Source organism: Tachysurus fulvidraco, chromosome 13, assembly GCF_022655615.1.
Source record: "Tachysurus fulvidraco isolate hzauxx_2018 chromosome 13, HZAU_PFXX_2.0, whole genome shotgun sequence".
In the NCBI taxonomy this organism is placed as follows: Eukaryota; Metazoa; Chordata; class Actinopteri; order Siluriformes; family Bagridae; genus Tachysurus; species Tachysurus fulvidraco.
In genome coordinates, this window is record NC_062530.1 from 29,205,169 (window position 1) to 29,218,840 (window position 13,672).

Consider the following 13,672-nt stretch of genomic DNA (forward strand, 5'->3'; position numbering starts at 1 on the left):
GGCCGCGAAACTTGAACCGCGAAGTGGCGAGGGATTACTGTATAACAATTATTGTTTTTAAACAAAAATTTCCTTCTTAAACTTAATTTCACCTTCTGGTAAGTGATGACTGAAGTATTGATTGAACATGATAATGTTAGACATGTTACACAGATGTTTATAGCTGTTTATTATATCTGTTATGAATGCTAATTGAGGTTATTATTATGTAGCAGAGTGAATGAGATTAATTGCTTGTTGGGTCACGTGATAAGTGAATAATTTATATAAAGGCAGGTTTTGGGTTACCTGGCTATGTGTCATTTTTGGCACCGACCTCTCGTGGGACGCAATTCATGGTTTTCTCCAGGTATGTGTGTAACAGCGTGGTAACCTGTCCGACAAACTTTATATGCGTGCCTATTCATGTGTTTTGTTTAACACCATAGGACAATATTGTTCCACTGTTGTTGGTGTGAGCTGTCTGCTATCTTAGGTATGTGCGTATTGTTGTTTTATACGAACTGGTGTACTGAAATTTACATATGGCACAATTTCAGTGTGGGTTGGCGTCTAGTTTGTGAACAAGAAAATTCAATCTAGTGAAGATGATTGCATTTAGGGAGAGTTACAACTGCTAATCGCTGGTACGTATTATTTCGGTCCTTGTTTGCGGCAGTTTATTTATTTCTTTTTTAATAACATACTGTTATATGCTCGGCAGGTTGAACTGGTTGTCCGACCACTTTCTGAGGTATGAGAGGGTTAAGTCCATGGGTATGACTGCGCTGCTGTTTTGCCTCTCAGAATACCATTGTGGATCGCTCTGAATCCAACTTGGCACAAGGGGACTTCACTCCGTGTACCGGTATTTCAGTCGGCAGCTCTGTGTTTGTTTTACATCAACTCTTCCCTCTGCTGAGGCGTTTAACGGCGAGTCACTTAGTTGATGTCTTAGTTTTGTTTTTTGATTTATTTGATGTTGTTACTTGTCTTAGTACTCCTCTCTGTGTATTTTGTTTGTTTTCTTTGATGTATGTGATTTAATATCACCATTAGTTTTCCCTTGGTCCTGCTAGAATTGAAGTATGCACTATTCAATCTGCATGTACAAATTGATACCATCGCATACTGTCAACAAGTAGGTCTTTTGCCCTTTTTGATTCTGGGCTAATTGGTTATATTAGTGATTAGTTTTATTTTGTTTGATTTATATTGAGTACATTTAATTTAAATTGAGAGGAATTTCTGTTTTGTTTTGGAATGTTGATTTTGTTTTTACATTTAATTCTTTTTTGTTTTGTTTTGTTTTGTTTTGTGGGTTTACTTTAGATATACTTGTGTTGGGTGGGTCGTCTTTGAGGGGGAGGAGATAATTGCTGTACCTATTGAGGGTGGCTTTTACACTGTGTGCTGTGTTTTGATTCATATTTTCCATACGTGTAAGTTGTGTGAGAGGCTTGACACTGTGTTTGTAGCTGGGTCATGTATTATCTCCTCTTGCTCTTGAGAGGCCAGGTCATTTAAAGTATATGTTGTCTCGGGTTCTGTGTATTTGATTTCGTGTTATACGTGACTGAAGACAGGCAGCCTTGTTCTGGGTTATTAAAAAGCTTGGTGTGTTTCATCACTGAGTTACTCACAGCAGTGTCTCCAGTTTACACTCGTGTATCTTCAGTAGATCACAGAGCTTCTTCACTCCTGAGTCTCCCAGTTCACACCAACTCAGATCCAGCTCTCTGATGTGTGCTGGATTTGTACAGAGAGCTGAAGCCACATCAGCAAAGGATTTACCTCTTACACTATCCCATAGTCTGCAGAGAGAGAAAAATGGAATTTAGTCCATTATTAAAGAAAACAAATGAGTTAAAATGTTGACACATTTTTAAAATTCTGATTTTCTTTAATCTTGGTGTTATCTCATGTACACAGGGAAGTTTTGTTCATTGCTCACACGCACACACACACATACACACACACAGTATAAGATGCATGCTACATTTTGAGAACTTATTCATACATTATAACGAACACAACAGAGCTTCTTTACAAAGTGTAAAGAATGTAATGATAAAGTAAATGATGTAACTGAACATAACATAATTTAAAGCTTTTTAATATAACAATTATTGTTTTTAAAGAAAATTTTCCTTTCTAAACTTAATTTCACCATCTGTTAAGTGATGACTGAAGTATTGATTGAACATGATTATGTTAGACATGTGCGGTGGAACTTCTATTCTATTAATCAAAGATAATAGTTCAAGTGAACTTTTCACTAAGTTGCTGAGAAGAATGTAGCCAGAGTCCTGTGCAATATCAAACTTCTTTATTCAATACACTTGCGTGTGAAGTCAGTCTGTCCCAAACTAAGTCAGAACAGAGTGAGATACTTGGATGTAAGGCAGTTCTCCTTTTATACATGGAGCTATGTGTGTGTGTGTCTTCCACTTTGTGTGACTTCCTCTAATCTTGTCTTAGCACAGGCAGTGCAACGGTCTTGACGTTGCACAAGTAGTACAATAGTCATGTTGTTAGTCTCCATTATTTCCACATGCCTGCAGCCTACAATGTTCTTGTTTTTTCAACCTAGTGTGCAACTGGAAACAGTTCAGTTCCCCTTTGTCACTTTTTTGCTTTTCTTAGTTTTTGGTGTGAAAGCATATTGGTCCAGAATGTTCAGTGTTCATTTTTGTTATTCACAACATTTTCTATTACACATGTTATACAGATGTTTATAGCTGTTTATTATATCTGTCATGAATGATAATTGAGAGTCATTACTAGAAAACATCTGTATAATTAAAGTACAGTTTTCTTTAATGTGCAGTTCATGGCAGGACAACATGGCACACACTTTCACATTCATTCACACAATTTATCCTAGTCAGTCCACGAGCAAGCAGCCTTGTTCTGGGTTATTAAAAAGCTTGGTGTGTTTCATCACTGAGTTACTCACAGCAGTTTCTCCAGTTTACACTCGTGTATCTTCAGTAGATCACAGAGCTTCTTCACTGCTGAGTTTCCCGGTTCACACACTCTCAGATCCAGCTCTCTGATGTGTGATGGATTTGTACAGAGAGCTGAAGCCACATCAGCACAGGATTTACCTCTTACACTGTTCTGTAGTCTGCAGAGAGAGAAATGAGAAGATTTTTAGATTTAATTAGCGTGAACTCAATGTTTTATCTAACAGCACAACATGGAGTGTTCAATTATATTAGTATGAACAGTGGTTCCTTCACCAGCCTCTCTTTATTCTCTCTATTTATTCTCTCTCTATATTCTCTCTCTAATCTGTCTCTTTATACTCTCCTTATCCTATTTTTATTAAACCAGTTTGAAGCAATGAGCTCTTTAGATTTGAGTCCTCGAGACACATGGTCAGCGGGGTTGTCTTCTGATGTGACATACTTCCATTGTGTTGGTTTAGTGCTTTCCTTGATGCATTGGATACGGTTTGCAACGAAGACATGAAAATGCCTTGCTTCATTGTTTATAACTTGCAAATCTGTCCAGAAGAATTCTTGGACATTTTCCAACTCCAATTCTCCCTTTAGCAGGTCATTTACATGTACTGCTACTACTGCAGCGGACAACTCTAGTCTTGGCACAGTGGTTAAATTGGTGGGTGCTACTCTGGACTTGGCAATGACAAGTGAGCAGTGGATTTGTCCTAATTTACTGATTGATCTTAAATAGGTACAAACACCATATCCTGTAACACATCTGAAAAATGGTGGAGTTCATATCTTTGAACTTCTTGAAAATCTGCTGGAAGATAGCAGCAATCAATTTTGACGTGAGCGAGGTTCTTTAGCTCTAGAGGCCAGGACTCCCACCGTGGCTTGAGTTCTTTTGAGAGTGGTTCATCCCAGTCTCTCTTGTCACTACACATTTGCTGTAATATTTACTTGCCAAGTAGAACAAAAGGTTCCCAAGTGGGTCATAGACAGAGGCTACAGTTGACAAGACTCCACGTCTGTAAAGTGGACGCTCATTCACAACTACTCGAAACTGAAGCTGGTCTGAGGTGACTTCCCATTTAACTCCTAGGGCTCTCTCAATCTGTTGCTCGCCCAGGGCTAAGTCTTGGTTTCTTACCATCTCTACACAATCTTCTTTAGGAAGAGAGTCCAGAACTTGTGAACTGTTGGAAACCACCTTGTGCAGTCGCAATTTTCCAGTACTGCAGAGTTGTTTCGCTTCATGGACTAGACTATTAGCCTCTTCTGCTGAGAAGACACTAATAAGGCCATCATCCACATAAAAGTTTCTTGATATGAATCTTACAGTTGCTTCACTGAACTGGCCTTGACCTTGTGCCACAATGTACATGAGACCAAAGTTTGCGCAGGCTGGCGAAGAGGCAGCTCCAAACAAATGAACTCGCATTCGGTAGACTGATGGACTTGAGTGAAAGTCTCCTTTGTCCAGCCACAGGAAGTGAAAGTAGTCTTAATCTTCAGCTCTGACTCTGAATTCATGAAACATACGTTCTATGTCACACATCACAGCTACGGGACCTTTGCAAAACCGACACAATAGCAAGTAATCAGGTGAGCAGGTAATCGTTTAATGACATGCCCTTATACTTTGCTGAGCAATCAAACACTACTCTTATTTTCCCAGGCTTTTGAGGGTGGTACACCCCATGGTGCGGAATGTACCAGGCAGGGCTTTTGTTCAATTCTTCAGGTGGGACCCTTTCTGCATCTCCACGCTCTATTGTTTAATTCATTCATTAATAAATGTTGTATAGTCGTTGTGATATTGTTTGTCCCTTTCAAGCCTTTTCTTGAGACATTTGAGTGGGTGTACTGCACAGCTCTTATTGTTTTCCAGAGTTGGCAGCTGGTATAGTTGGCAGTTGGGAGCTGGTATAGTGTCTGGATGCCTCAGGATGGGTACAAAGAGAGAAGCAGTGGAAAGGGATTAACATATCTGCTGTTCATAAAAATGTGCAGGTCTGATGTACTAGTGCATGATACTATAGGATATATGATGTGTACGCCTGACTAAAGAGATGAGTTTTAAATCTACATTTAAACTGGGAAAGTGTGTCTGAGCCCGAACACTATCAGGAAGACTATTCCAAAGTTTGGGAGCTAGATAAGAAAACGCTCTACCACCTTTAGTAGACTTAGATATTCTGGGAACTACCAAAAGTCTTGAGTTTTGCTCATACACTTTCAGTCGTGCTTTGGCAGCATTCATCTTCCTTACAGTTTCTAGACGTTCTAGCTCTCTTCGATTCTTTTCTAATGCCGTTAGTCTTTCAGCATTTTCTGCTTCTTGTTTTGCTAATCTTTGTCGGTTTTGTACTTCAAGATTTTCAAGCTCGTTTCTTTCACAATCCATTTCCTCCATAACTTTCAGAGTTGCTTCAGTTGCAGCTAGTTCAACAGCTGATTCTTGTTTCCTTACAGACAATCTGATTGGACTTGAATATGTGCTCCGTGAACCTTCGGATATATGAGAGGATTCTGCTTCACGGAAACCTGGCTGAACGACACTTCCGGACAGCGCGTTAAGTCTGCCGGGCTTTCAACTCTTTAGAGAGGACCGCGACGCGGAATCAACAGGGAAATCGCGCGGTGGCGGGACGTGTTTTTACATCAATGAAAGGTGGTGTTCTGAACTGTTGTATGAAAGCCTGAACTAGGAACCAAATACCGAAAATGTTGGTGTCCACGGACCTATTATGATGTTGTGCAATGGCAGATAGCAGTGGATCAGTACATACCTGCATGTTTGTTTTATGCTATGTATTGTTCGTTTATGCCTTAGTGTGAGTACATTGCATGTGTTATTGATGTTCCGTGATTGTTATGGTTAATATTGACAATTTGAGATCTGTAGTGGCCATAATTTGTTTTGGAAAATGCGCTAATTAGCATTAGCATAGGCAGCATTATTATACTGAATCGCACGTGTTTACATTAATAGCATGTCATTGTCTGATAACATCAGGCTATTGTATCTGTTAAGTTCCATTTGTTTGTTGTATGTTTGGTACTCCTATCAGGGTGTTAATGTTTCAGAATATAGTGATAATTGTATTTCTTTATTGTTCCTATAGACCACACACATTCAGAAAGACATCATTGCCATAAGATGATTGTTGCAGGTGACAACTTAAAGACGTTAATAAAGGTTAGTGTATGAAGAATCTCTCCTCCACTGTCTGATTCTCTAACCGGAATCCTGTTCATATTTGGCCGCCTCCACCAGTTAAATCTAGAGGGATAGCATCACTCTCGCACAACTGTGTTAAAGAAGATGTGCTGTCCAGATCTTGAAACACTCTTCATTAACTGCAAACTGTTCTATTCGCCTGTCGGGAGTTTTGCTCATTCATTCTAGTGAGTGTTTACATTCCACCGCAAGCGCACGTGAGCTCGGCCCTACAGACACTCAATGATCTGATCACAGAGAGTGAGCAACAACACCCAGACTCTGTAGTAATAATTCTTGGGGACTTTAATAAAGTGATTCTCTCACATGAATTGCCTAAATACAGACAACAAGTCCCACCAGAGACAGTAACACACTGGATCACTGTTACACTGTAATAAAGAATGCATATCACTCCGTCCCATGGGCAGCTCTGGGACTCGCTGATCACGGCTTAGTTCATCTGATACCGACCTACAGGCAGAAACTATTTAATCATTGCCATAAGATGATTGTTGCAGGTGACAACTTAAAGACATTAATAAAGGCTACTGTATGAAGAATCTCTCCTCCACTGTCTGATTCTCTAACTGGAATCCTGTTCATATTTGGCCGCCTCAACCAGTTAAATCTAGAGGGATAGCATCACTCTCTCACAAAGTCGTCCTTTGAGCCGGATTGAGAGCAATATTGAACCAATATGGACAAAGCACGAAGTGACGCATCTGAGACACTTTCCAGACCTCGGCGTAAGATGAATCTGCCTACCCACCTAGATGATTACAATGTCGACAACCAACCCTCAGGTGACCCTCCTCCAAAAGCTTCCTCTCACTGTACTAAACAGCCCCGAAGCAACTTGAGGACAACGTCACACAGTGGTGTCAGCTCGCACTCCAAGACAAATAGGCATTCCATTACGTCCGCTGGTGTTTATGTTCCATCAGAGCTTTCTAGCGTCCAGCCTGCTATGCTGGAGGAGACGATTAAACAGAGACAGTATGACAATCTACGGCAGCAAGTAGAAGACGACTCACTGATTGATCGGGAAACGCAGAGACTGCAAGCACAAGCCAGAGAGGCCCAGCGCATGCAAGAGGAGGCTCTAGAGGCAAAGGGCCCTGTCAAATCGCCTAGAACGACAGCGTAAGCTTCAGCAAGCAGAGACTGAACTTGAACTGGCTAAGCTTGTCTCTTCCATGCTCTCTAATTCCAGTTCAACCACTCCAGTTTCTGCAGACTCTGGTTCTCCTAACACACAACAGCTTGCAGCACAGTACAACCAGACTTGCTCACCTCAACTCCAGTCTCCCAAGCCTCAGCAGTCCCCCTCCCAGTCGAAAGCTGTGACATCATCGCTGCTGCCTTGCCCTACCAAACAACATAGTCCTGACGATTCTGTGGTGTCCCAGCCGCCACCTATACCACCACAGGTGGACTTACCAGGTATTTACCCTGCAGGTGTGAACTTCCACAATGCACCGCACCCGGTGTCACAAGCGCTCTTATCACCACCCCCTAATATAGCATTGTCTGCTTACACTGCTGCTCCAGTACACTCTGAGTCATCAACGATCAATGATCTGATTCGGCATGTTGAACGACTCTGGTTGGTTGACACTCTACCATACAATGAGAAAATGGTCACTAGGTCCAAGCAAGATAAAGATGCTCTCGCCATGCTCCAGGACAACACCATCAGGGTGAACGTTGCTGGCATTCAAAGGTATGCTACGCCTTTGGTCCGATGCATGCGTATGACCAGTGTTGGGCAGTAACGCGTTACTTTTGACAGTAACTAATACTCTAATGTGTTACTTTTTTAAATAAAGTAACTCCGATACCATTGCTATATGATGCGTTACTCGTTACTTTTTTAAATGAATTAATATTGGCTGAAGTGTAGCCTACAGCCTAACCTGTTTACAGCAGCGACGCATTGTAGGATTGGTGGATACCAACCTGTAAACACGAAGAAGCCGCGCTATGGGCGTGTTTCCGTTTATTCAAGTATGTGCGGCAGTAATTCCGAAACACATGGGCTATAGCCCGCCCAAACTGACAATTGATTGGTTGACTTACCGAAACAGGCCATTCAGGATTGGCCCCCTCCCTCTCTACCGTGCACTAGAAGGTTTGGAGCACATACTTGAATACTCTGTCGCGCATGCGCGCTCTTGCTTGCTTGCTCTTCATTCCAGGAGATTGTAACTAATTTGCGTACATCAGGGAGCCACTATCAATATGCGGGAGACTCCCGGAACATCCGGGATACTTGGGATGTCTTGTTTTGTGTTTGTATAGACCATAACACATAAAAGGGCATTAATGGGAACATAAAAGAATGTTCTTTAAAAAAGTATCTAAAAAGTTACTTTTAACAGTAATGCGTTACTTTTTGGTGTAAGTAATCAATAACCTAATTGAGTTACTTTTTGAATGAAGTAACTAGTAACTGTAACTAGTTACTATTTCTTAGTAACTAGCACAACACTGCCTATGACTATACCTCGTACAGAAAGGGATGCTGGTCTTCCCAGTCTTTGAAGTACCGAGCGTAGACTGGCACGAGATCCTGCATGGGCGAAGGCCTACTGCAATGAAATCAGAAAGTTGGAATCCGCCGGATAGGTAGCCAAGATAACCACAGAAGCACACAGAACCTTAGAGTCCTGGTTCATTCTGCATCACATGGTACATCACAATGGAAAGGACAGGATTGTCTTTAACTGCTCCTTTCAGCATCATGGGCAGGCTTTGAACAGTCAGCTACTTTCTGGTCCTATGCTGGGACCATCATTATTAGGTGTGCTTCTGAGGTTCCAACAACACACTGTAGCTGTGAGTAGGGACATAAAGGGCATGTTCCACCAGGCACGCCTTCTACCAAAAGACAAGTCAGTGTTGCGGTTCATTTGGAGGGACATGCAGAAAGACAAGGAGCCTGAGATATTCGAATGGCAGGTGCTCCCATTTGGAACGACTTGCAGTCCTTGTTGCGCTATTTATGCCCTCCAGTGCCATGCGTAAGAATATCAGGATGATTATGGTAATCTGGCTAAACTTGTTGAGAATTACTTCTATGTAGATAATTTCCTGCACTGCTCTTCGAGCTCTGATGAAGCTAAGGAGGTGGTAAATGTACTTCGTATGCTGTTGTCGGAGGGAAGCTTTGACTTAAGACAATGAGCCTGCAATGTAACCTCAGTCATTGAGCAGCTTCCTGCAGAAGCCCGATCCCCTAACAGTGAATTGTGGTTGACCAAAGCAAGTAAGGACCTACAAGAACTCACTCTAGGCCTACGATGGGATTGTCTCACTGACACATTAGGCTATAATCTACGCTCGGCTGAGACCTTAGAGCCTACCATGCGAAACATGTACAAGACCTTATATCATTCCATTTACTACCCGAGCTAAAATTCTCATCCAAGACCTCTGGAAGCAGAAATCGGGTTGGGACGAGCCGATAACACCCCAACCACTAAAGGAGAAGTGGCTAACCTGGCTAAGAGAGATTCCTAATCTTGCTCAGCTACAATTCCCTCAACCTTATTCATCAGCATGTGCCGATCACCCTAGTGCCATCCGAGACCTCCACATCTTCTGTGAAGCATCGGAAAGAGCATATGGCTCCGTGGCCTTTTTGCGCGCTACTGATAATCAAGGCCACATCCAGGTTGCCTTCATTATTGCCAGATCTAGAGTGGCTCCCAAAAAATGCCTCTGCATGCCTCGTTTGGAACTGAGCGGTACATCGATTCAGGGCGAAGATTACATCGAGCAAGTGACCTCGATTTGGATGCCATCCACCCAATTGTGCTAGATCCTGGTCATTCTATCACTAAATTGTTGATCAAGGAGATGGACTGCCGACTCCTACATCCCGGTTCTGAACAAGTGCTAGCAGAATTGCGTCGCCAGTATTGGATACTTCGAGGCAGGGAAGCTGTACGTAAACATCAGTGCAAATGTCAAGATTGTCAGTTCTGGCGTGCCAAGCCTGAAGTCCCCCAAATGGCTGATCTTCCATCCTGCAGGATGCAACTTCACCAACCTCCGTTCTATTCCACCGGAGTAGATTGTTTCGGCCCCTTTTCGGTCAAAGTTGGTCGTAGCCATGAAAAGAGATGTATCCTCATTAAATGCATGACAACCAGATGTGTGCACCTTGATCTGCTGGATTACTCTACACAGATGCATTCTTACTCTTTCTGCATCGCTTTGCAGCACGACGTGGTAAGCCTATGGAAATGCTCTGCGACAACGGTACTAACTTTGTGGGAGGAGATCGAGAACTACATCGACTGCCACCTTTGGTGACATGTCACCCAAACTTCAAGAGCTGCTTGCTCCCCAGAAGATCAGATTTCAACACATTCCTCCTAATGCTTCTCATTTCGGAGGAACCTGGGAGCGTGAGGTCAAATCTGTAAAAATAGCATTACGTGTCATCTTGCGGGAGCAGGTGGTGCCAGAGCCAGTACTGCAAACCTTGCTAGTGGAGGTTGAGGACATTTTAAATGCCAAGCCACTGGGATATGTATCCTCTGATGTTGCAGACTTGGATCCAGTGACACCGAATCTCCTACTTATGGGCCGACGCGATGCCTGCCTACCTCAAGTCTTGTTTGACTCTGCCAACCTGATTGGGTGATGCAGATGGAGACACAGCCAGGTGTTAGCGGACCATTTCTGGACTGCCTTTATTCGAAATTATCTTCAAATTTTGCAGGAGAGACATAAGTGAAGAAATGAAGGAAAGGAGCTGTCCGTGGGCCAAGTGGTTCTCATCGTTGACACAGAACTTCTTCATGCCCTCTGGTCTGTAGCTAAATAGGGTTTCTTATTATTAAACCTGGGCACACACAGTGACTGATATGTTGGCAGGACCGGATGGAAAGATACGCACTGCTCATGTCAGAGTTCATGATACATCCTACACTCGTCCTGTGGTACGATTGATTCCGCTACCTAGGCTTGAGGATCAGCCTTAGACACTGTTGATCAGCTTTCTTGACGTTACAATAATCCTGTCGGATAATTGGGGGCGGCTGTGTATGAAAGCCTGACCTAGGAACCAAATACCGAAAATGTTGGTGTCCACATGGACCTATTATGATGTTGTGCAATGGCAGATAGCATGGATCAGTACATACCTGCATGTTTGTTTTATGTTATGTATTTTGCGTTTATGCCTTAATGTGAGTACATTGCATGTGTAATTGATGTTCCGTTATTGTTATGGTTAATATTGACAATTTAAGATCTGTAGTGGCCATAATTTGTAATGAGAAAATGCGCTAATTAGCATTAGCATCGGCAGCATTATTATACTCCGTGTCTGGGGATTGGGTCGCCGAGGCCCCCGCCTTCGAATCGCACGTGTTTACATTAATAGCACATCATTGTCTGATGGCATCAGGCTATTTGTATATGTTAAGTGCCATTTGTTTGTTGTATGTTTGGTACTCATGTCAGGGTGTTAATGTTTCTGAATATAGCAATAATTGTATTTCTTTATTGTTCCTATAGACCACACACACATTCATAAAGACATCATTGCCATAAGATGATTGTTGCAGGTGACAACTTAAAGACGTTAATAAAGGTTAGTGTATGAAGAATCTCTCCACTGTCTGATTCTCTAACCGGAATCCTGTTCATATTTGGCCGCCTCCACCAGTTAAATCTAGAGGGATAGCATCACTTTCTCACAACTGTGTTAAAGAAGATGTGCTGTCCAGATCTTGAAACACTCTTCATTAACTGCAAACTGTTCTATTCGCCTGTCGGGAGTTTTGCTCGTTCATTCTAGTGAGTGTTTACATTCCACCGCAAGCGCACGTGAGCTCGGCCCTACAGACACTCAATGATCTGATCACAGAGAGTGAGCAACAACACCCAGACTCCGTAGTAATAATTCTTGGGGACTTTAATAAAGTGATTCTCTCACGTGAATTGCCTAAACACACTGGATCACTGTAATAAAGGATGCATATCACTCCATCCCATGGGCAGCTCTGGGACTCTCTGATCACTGCTTAGTTCATCTGATACCGACCTACAGGCAGAAACTAAAAACAGCTAAACCTGTATTTTAAGGACTGTAAAAAGATGGACAAAGGAAGCAAAGCAGGATCTACAACCTGTTTCTCTCTCACGGTTTGGACTGTTTTTGAAGCTGCTTCCTCCGACCTGGATGAGCTCACAGAGACCGTAACATCATACATCAGTTTTTGTGAGGATTTGTGCATTCCCACCAGGACTCACTTAACCTACAACAATGACAAGCCATGGTTCACTGTGAAACTCAGCCAGCTCCGTCAGGCCAAAGTGGATGCTCACAGGAATGGGGATAGTCTTGTACTAACAGGCTAAATACAGATTGGAAAAGGAGATCAGAGTGGCAAAGAGGAATTATTCCGAAAAATTAAAGATTCAGTTTTCCTCCAATGACTTAGCTTGGAAAGGTCTGAAAGCCATCACCAACTACACGACACCATCTCCCAGCACTGTGGTGAATCAACAACTGGCAGACGACCTGAATGAATTCTACTGCAGGTTTGAAAAAGCCCAATTCTCACCTTCTGTAACCCCCGAATCAGCAACACCATCAATTCAGTTCAGTGAAGATGATGTGTGTCAGGTCTTCAGAAAGATCAAGAGAAGCAAGGCCCCAGGCCCAGACAGCATTTCACCAGCCTGTCTGAAAGCCTGTGCTGATCAGCTGGCCCCCATCTTCACGCGGATATTCAACACGTCACTGGAGCTGTGTGTAGTACCCTCATGCTTCAAAAGCTCCACCATCAGACCCATCCCAAAGAAACCCAAAATCACCGGACTTAATGACTACAGAACTGTGGCTCTAACATCTGTGGTCATGAAATCATTTGAAAGACTTGTTCTGGCTTATCTGAAGGACATTCCTGGACCCTTACTGGACCCTCTGCAGTTTGCCTACAGAGCAAACAGGTCTGTGAATGATGCAGTCAACATGGGACTGCATTATGTTTTGCAGCATCTGGACAGACCAGAGACTTATGTGAGGATCCTGTTTTTTACTTCAGCTCTGCTTTCAACACCATCATCCCATAACGCCTTCAGCCCAAATTAACCCAGCTCTCTGTGCCCTCCTCTGCCTGTCAGTGGATCACCAGCTCTCTTACAGACAGGCAGCAGCTCAAATCCTGAAAATTCAAATCCAGCACCCGCACCATCAGCACTGGCTCCCCCCAAGGCTGTGTTCTCTCCCCACTGCTCTTCTCCCTGTACACGAATGACTGCACCTCTAATGACCCCTCTGTCAAGCTCCTGAAGATTGCAGATGACACCACACTGATCGGCCTCATCCAGGACGGTGACGAGTCTGCTTACAGACTGGAGGCTGAACGGCTGGCTGTCTGGTGCAGCCTTAACAACCTGGAGCTGAACACGCTCAAGACAGTGGAGATGATAGTGGACTTCAGGAGAAACAACCCTGCTCTCCCCCCACTTACCATGTGACGGTAGTTGG

At 43.0% G+C, this 13,672-nt stretch overlaps 1 protein-coding gene across 1 annotated transcript in view; it reads right to left on the minus strand.

Annotated features, from left to right (window-relative positions):
* Window positions 1-13,672, minus strand: part of LOC113653191 (NACHT, LRR and PYD domains-containing protein 12-like) — a 155,041-nt gene that overhangs the window by 15,999 nt on the left and 125,370 nt on the right. The window contains exons 23-24 of the mRNA XM_047822098.1: window positions 2,939-3,109; window positions 1,623-1,793 (exon numbers count right to left, since the gene is read on the minus strand). Of these exons, the coding sequence (XP_047678054.1) occupies window positions 1,623-1,793; window positions 2,939-3,109 (342 nt within the window). The remainder of the gene's footprint in view (window positions 1-1,622; window positions 1,794-2,938; window positions 3,110-13,672) is intronic.